The sequence below is a fragment of the Lupinus angustifolius genome, chromosome LG03 (genome assembly GCF_001865875.1).
Source record: "Lupinus angustifolius cultivar Tanjil chromosome LG03, LupAngTanjil_v1.0, whole genome shotgun sequence".
In the NCBI taxonomy this organism is placed as follows: domain Eukaryota; kingdom Viridiplantae; phylum Streptophyta; class Magnoliopsida; order Fabales; family Fabaceae; genus Lupinus; species Lupinus angustifolius.
In genome coordinates, this window is record NC_032011.1 from 17,520,100 (window position 1) to 17,527,461 (window position 7,362).

Genomic DNA, 7,362 nt, shown 5'->3' on the forward strand with positions numbered 1-7,362 from the left:
ATAAGAAACTTACTATGACAGAAAGAAACATGAGAAGTTGTGTCAACTTATTTTGACCATAGTAAAAAATAAAGGTAATACGAGTCTGTAAAATATTTCAGATACAATCAGAAATAGTATTGCATTGATGGAAACGAAAAAATCAAAGAAATAAAAATATAATTTTGATTTATATATTAAGTGTCATACATAAAAGTATTGATTAAAATATTATAGTTTAAGTTTTTTTAAAGTGTTACTCCAGAAATTTTAAGTACTTAATCTTTCATCTTGGTCTCACATGTTCAAAGAGAAAGATGTAACCATATCCTTACCAAATTTAATATTCATTTGAAAAATGTAAAGCAATTCACTAAATCTTAGAAACTTCATATTCATATAGCATCTAAATCAATAAAAAAACCTAAACTATTAGATAATTTAAGAGAAATAGTGGCACGAGAAACGATAGGGATCACATCCTTCTTATAGTCATCATGGACATTCCAAGACAATACTGACTTGATTAATAACACAATAAAAAAATGAGTATATATATAATAGTTTAGAGGATGCAACAAGTATTATTTTGGGTCAAACTAGTAGGAGAGATAAAGATAGATTGCAAACTAAAATAAGCTTTGACTGATATAGTCCAGTGCTACAGTCTAATAGTTTTACTTGATTTGAGTACAAATTATTTGTAATAATTATAAAAATTGAACAATAATTCTTGTAAGAAAATGCTTGATTACTTATGTACATGAATAAACCATTAAAAAGAAACTAAAAAAGTTGTAGTAGCATCACCCACTTAAGCCTACAACTATTCTCACACCTGAACATACCTATATAGACTAATATCAAAAAATTTAAAATATAAACTTATTGATATAATTATTTTTGTTGAATAATTGAACCCAACTATATTTATAGAAAATTGATAATTTTTAAACTAAATTAGTAATTCAAGACATCTATCCTCTAACTTATAACAATAGTGGTTTTTGTGGTGGAGTTTCACTTCCAATGCAAAACCTTATGAGATATTTACATTTCCTCAATCTTTTATGCTTTATACATTCAATAGTTTCAAATATAGAACAATAAGTTGATCTTTAAATATCATTAGAGTCTCTTAAGTCCATATACTAAAAAGTCAAAAAAGTATGTTAGTCATTAATTAAAGCAAAAAATTTCTTTTAAAAAAAGATACTACAACAGTAGCAATTTCACATTCCAATTAGACTTCTCCAAGGAACTTGCATAAATTTAAAATATGTCATTTAAAAAATATGGAGAATATATCATAAAACACCTTAACAATACTATAATGATTAGCTTAATGAGTCATGGATATATCATGATTATAAAAAGTAGGATCTCTTTAAATCTACTTACCAACATAACTCATCCCAAAAAAGAGAATTTATTTTTTTAAATTTCATCATCGACCATATACTCCATCTTATAATATGAAACAATCACAAAAACCAAAAGTCAAAATCAAAATAAAATAGAACAACAACAATAGTAAAAGAAAATAAAGTTTTACCTCATGATAAAGATTAAAAAGGAATAAATTCCTTGAAAGAAAACAAAAAGCAAACTAAAAAACTTCCATTAAACTGTTGATTTATTTATGCAACATCATTTTATTCTTGAAAAATCATTGAGGAAGTGTTTAAAAAGTCTATGTAACATCACTCAATTCAATAAAAAAAATCATTTTTTCATGAAAAGTTATCATTCATGGACTTATGTAATTATTTGAGAGTTTGTTCAACAATATCAAGTTAAGGAATTGAGGTATGATGATTTGGATCTTTTGTGATAAAAAATATATTACTTCATGTATCATTGATTAGTCAGAAAAATACTTAACTAATTAAATTTTTAACTTTAATACATTTTTTCAACCAATCACAAGTAGTAGTACACGAAATATATTTTTTACCTACACCCTATTTACATTTATCAAAATACTTTTGTTTTATAAATGATTTTTTTTTTACAAAATAGTCATAAAATGGTTGCTAGAAAAAAAGGGATCGTGCTACTCTAAAATCAAACTCTCTACAATGTATGCACCCAAAAAAACTAAAAATGTACCAAAACTCTCTACAATGAGAGTATATCCTTTTTTTTATTCTATTTAGATATAGAGATTGTAATAAAAAATTATTGCATGATCCCTAGACTAGACACATCCAAACCAATGTCCAGTAGACCAGTACCAAGTAAATAAAAATTTGCACCTAACACCTACGCTAGCCACCTCCTAAATCTCAGGCTACTATAGAATTGATAATATGTGGTGATAAAGTAATTAACTCTCTTACTTCGCCATCAAGATTCTTCTACTTAGTTTGATCCTTTGTTACTGTTCACTGTTCAGGGTATCAGAGTCAAGTTCTTCTCATTTTGTGTACCATTATTGATATTTAATGCAATGCCAAATATGTTTAATGAAGAAAGATAGTTAGATGGTTAGGCTAGGTAGTTTATTAGAAAGTTAGTTAAAGGTAGCTTTTAGTGTTATGAAGTTAGGTGGTTAGTTAATCAACAAGGTGTTAGTCGAGTAGTGTAAGACCTACTAAATGTAAGGATAACCAAAATGTCAAAATTTCGATTTCTGGAAGCGACACTTATTCGAAAGGACATTCATGCATCCAAAAAGGATTAGTTCCTTAACAAAAGGAAATACCTTTAATAGTAACCAAAAAAAATTTAGGTGATCAGTTGTTAATGGCGTAGCTATTAGTTGCTGCATGTGGCACTTTCTCTTTTGTATATAAGCCACTTTGGCTTCTTCTTTCAATGAGAAATGGATATTACAAACTATGCAAATCATTTTAGAGGGATCGGGATTGAGTTTGAGATATAGCATAATTTCAGTACAAACTATAAACTATAAGTCCATTTCACGAGGTTACCAAGAAAATCCCAATATTTATTTAAAAGGAAGAGACAAAATAAAAATACACATATTATAAAAGAAAAAGAGAAAAATATATATAACAATACTTATCTCATCCCATCATTCTCATTTATATTTAATTATCATTAACAATAAAAGTAGTACATATAAATGGTAGATTATGTAGTGACTATATATAAATATTTATTATAGTTATTATAAAAGATAAATGCTATCTTAATTCTTGAGCCACTTTAAACATTATTCATATATCATCATAAGTCTGCATAACTGCACACACTTAACTGTAATTGATGAAGGATGCAATTTGATCAAGCAAGGATAGGGCATTCTCAGAATCTGGATTGAACAAATGAAACACATGGTCTTCTCCTTTTGCCTCTATCACTTCCACAACACCATTCCACTCACTCTTCTCCAACACTTCTTTATAATACCAACCCCTATCCTTCAACATACCATTCTCAGCAACAAAAACAAGCACCCTCCCACAACCCATCCTCCCCAAATTCGGATCCTTACTCGGGTTAATCAACGGGTCATCAAATCCACTTGTGGTTGGGCATATAAAACGCCACAAGTTCTTAGCTAAAGCTTCAACCTTAACCTTATTCCCTTCAGATCCAATCCTTTCCACACCCAAAAAGTAAGCATGCACCAAAGCAACCCCTTCTAGCTTCACACCATGAAGACCTTCTATCCCAACCCTTATACCCATGTGGTGTGCAATGTTACCACCGGCACTGTCCCCAGCAAAAAACACCTTTCCAAAATCAGCATATTTGTTGAGCCACTCATCAGGGCCATTTCCATCAAAATGAGAAGCTACCCATTTGAGAGCATGCCATGAATCTTCATATGCAATAGGAACTGGGTGCTCTGGGGCCCTTCTATAATGAACTGAGACACCAATAACATTAGCCTTTGAAGCAATGGAGTTCATGAAATTGTGGTAAAATACTGAAAATGGTGTTCCTGTGACGAAGCCACCGCCATGGAAATAGACAAAAAGAGGAAGCTTTTGGTTTGGGACTTCATTGAGTTTGGGAATGAAGATTCTGGCTGAGATGCCTTGGTCTTTTGAGATAACAACGTCTTTGGATTCAACGTTGGTTGTGGGATCAAGAGTGGGAGGAACAACATCGGATCCGAAGAGTCTTTCTATGTGACCGTCTATGTAGACTCTGAGAATGGGGGGAAAGTCGATGATTACTTCGGTAGAGCTTGAATCCATGGCGGGAAAAGATGGTATGGAAGATTGAAGAGAAAGGTTTAACGTAAGAGGAAAAGAAGCTAAGGAAGATAATATATAGAAATAGGAAAATATGGAAATGACCTCCACTCCTAATGCTAGGAGATCGTGGGTAATGGAGAACCGAGTTTAAATTTCGGGTTCGGGTTTGGTATAACAAAGACCCTAATTCGAAACCGCTCTGAAGTAATGTAATTCAATTTACAATTGAAATTTCTATCATTTATTAATTGTTTTTAATTTCTAATTTTATTTTACATTCTATTAGATCTTCAAACATAAAAGAAATTAAATAATACAATACACAATAGAAATATTAGAGAAAAAGTACACGAAAATAATATCATATTTCCTTAATATTTTATCATTTTCAGGTTTTTTTCGGGTTCGGGTATGGTATTTTATTTTCAACCCCGTTGACTTCGGGTTCGGGTTTTGAATTTCAGGTTTAGGTTTTGAATTTCGGATTTGGGTATGTGCAAACCCGACCCCGATCTGCCCCGTTGCCATTCCTAATCTAGTAGTATATGAGATTAAGACATGTGTCAAAAAATTTATTTCAATGGTTATGAAAAATGTTATTTTCTAATAAAAAACAAATAAATGTTATTTTCTAATAAAAAACAAATAAATGTTATTTTCTAATAAAAAACAAATAAAATATTTTAAGAAAAAATTCATCCTCATTTTTTAGTACTGGTCTCTCTATTACTGGAGAGGAGTTGTAAACTACTCCAAGAAATGTTGAGTGTGGCTCCTCTCCATAAATAGAGAGGATAATATATACCTAAAATTATAACACATGACAAAAATAGTGTTTCAATGATTCAGATATGTGTTTTTTTTTCTAAATTAATTATTAAAAAAATAACTAATTTTACGTTCTTAGTATTGGGGAGTCTAATACTAAAGAGGAATATATTTCTGAAATGTGAGGGAACAAAAGTTTTATACATTTTTATTTACTTAATTAAAAAATTATAAAAGATATAGATCCTTCAATTTTATGGGTACTTATTAGTGTTCTAATCTGGGTCCAATATTAAACTTTTTAGTACTTGAGAGGATTCGAGTCCGAAAAAATTATATGTTAGTATTTCTGATAAAGTATTATTTTATTAATAATTAGTTTAAAAATTTCAACTATATTATTTTCTAAAATAATTTGTAATTACATATTATAAATAATACATCATTATTAAAATTAGAATTATAATGATATATCGTTAATCTTCATTTAAGAGTGTGCTATCCTTTTTTTGTTGTTAAGATTTTGACAATAAGGTAATATATCCTTTCCACTTAATTAATAAACACATAAATGATATTCTCATTTGACCTAAACAATTAGTTAATGAATGTGAAGTTGAACTAATTTATCACTTGTCGAATTTTAGATAGAGACTATATTTTTAAATGATGTCCAATAATGGACATAAATATTTTGGATATATTAAAAATGAAAAGTAATTCATTTATTGTTTTAGGTTATTTTTATATATTGGTAAAATGTGTAGATTGTAAAGTAAAATTTCTTAACAATTTTTGGTATAAGGCCTCATTATTGTAGGAGAAGAAAAAAATAGTCTCTCAAATTAAAATAATATCATATTTCCTTAATATTTTATCATTTTCAGGTTTTTTTCGGGTTCGGGTATGGTATGTTATTTTCAACCCCGTTGACTTCGGATTCGGGTTTTGAATTAATTATTAAAAAAATAACTAATTTTACGTTCTTAGTATTGGGGAGTCTAATACTAAAGAGGAATATATTTCTGAAATGTGAGGGAACAAAAGTTTTATACATTTTTATTTACTTAATTAAAAAATTATAAAAGATATAGATCCTTCAATTTTATGGGTACTTATTAGTGTTCTAATCTGGGTCCAATATTAAACTTTTTAGTACTTGAGAGGATTCGAGTCCGAAAAAATTATATGTTAGTATTTCTGATAAAGTATTATTTTATTAATAATTAGTTTAAAAATTTCAACTATATTATTTTCTAAAATAATTTGTAATTACATATTATAAATAATACATCATTATTAAAATTAGAATTATAATGATATATCGTTAATCTTCATTTAAGAGTGTGCTATCCTTTTTTTGTTGTTAAGATTTTGACAATAAGGTAATATATCCTTTCCACTTAATTAATAAACACATAAATGATATTCTCATTTGACCTAAACAATTAGTTAATGAATGTGAAGTTGAACTAATTTATCACTTGTCGAATTTTAGATAGAGACTATATTTTTAAATGATGTCCAATAATGGACATAAATATTTTGGATATATTAAAAATGAAAAGTAATTCATTTATTGTTTTAGGTTATTTTTATATATTGGTAAAATGTGTAGATTGTAAAGTAAAATTTCTTAACAATTTTTGGTATAAGGCCTCATTATTGTAGGAGAAGAAAAAAATAGTCTCTCAAATTAAAATAATATCATATTTCCTTAATATTTTATCATTTTCAGGTTTTTTTCGGGTTCGGGTATGGTATTTTATTTTCAACCCCGTTGACTTCGGGTTCGGGTTTTGAATTTCAGGTTTAGGTTTTGAATTTCGGATTTGGGTATGTGCAAACCCGACCCCGATCTGCCCCGTTGCCATTCCTAATCTAGTAGTATATGAGATTAAGACATGTGTCAAAAAATTTATTTCAATGGTTATGAAAAATGTTATTTTCTAATAAAAAACAAATAAAATATTTTAAGAAAAAATTCATCCTCATTTTTTAGTACTGGTCTCTCTATTACTGGAGAGGAGTTGTAAACTACTCCAAGAAATGTTGAGTGTGGCTCCTCTCCATAAATAGAGAGGATAATATATACCTAAAATTATAACACATGACAAAAATAGTGTTTCAATGATTCAGATATGTGTTTTTTTTTCTAAATTAATTATTAAAAAAATAACTAATTTTACGTTCTTAGTATTGGGGAGTCTAATACTAAAGAGGAATATATTTCTGAAATGTGAGGGAACAAAAGTTTTATACATTTTTATTTACTTAATTAAAAAATTATAAAAGATATAGATCCTTCAATTTTATGGGTACTTATTAGTGTTCTAATCTGGGTCCAATATTAAACTTTTTAGTACTTGAGAGGATTCGAGTCCGAAAAAATTATATGTTAGTATTTCTGATAAAGTATTATTTTATTAATAATTAGTTT

The 7,362-nt window shown here is 28.3% G+C and overlaps 1 protein-coding gene across 1 annotated transcript; it reads right to left on the reverse strand.

The window, feature by feature from the left end:
- On the reverse strand, positions 3,096 to 4,242 carry LOC109343566 (probable carboxylesterase 12). Its single transcript, XM_019581924.1, has one exon. The coding sequence runs from the start codon at positions 4,152 to 4,154 to the stop codon at positions 3,201 to 3,203; it is 954 nt and encodes a 317-aa protein (XP_019437469.1). The 5' UTR covers positions 4,155 to 4,242; the 3' UTR covers positions 3,096 to 3,200.

Coding starts and splice junctions, on each gene's coding strand:
- LOC109343566 (XM_019581924.1), bottom strand. CDS start 4,154: ATGGATTCAAGCTCTACCGAAGTAATCATCGACTTTCCCCCCATTCTC.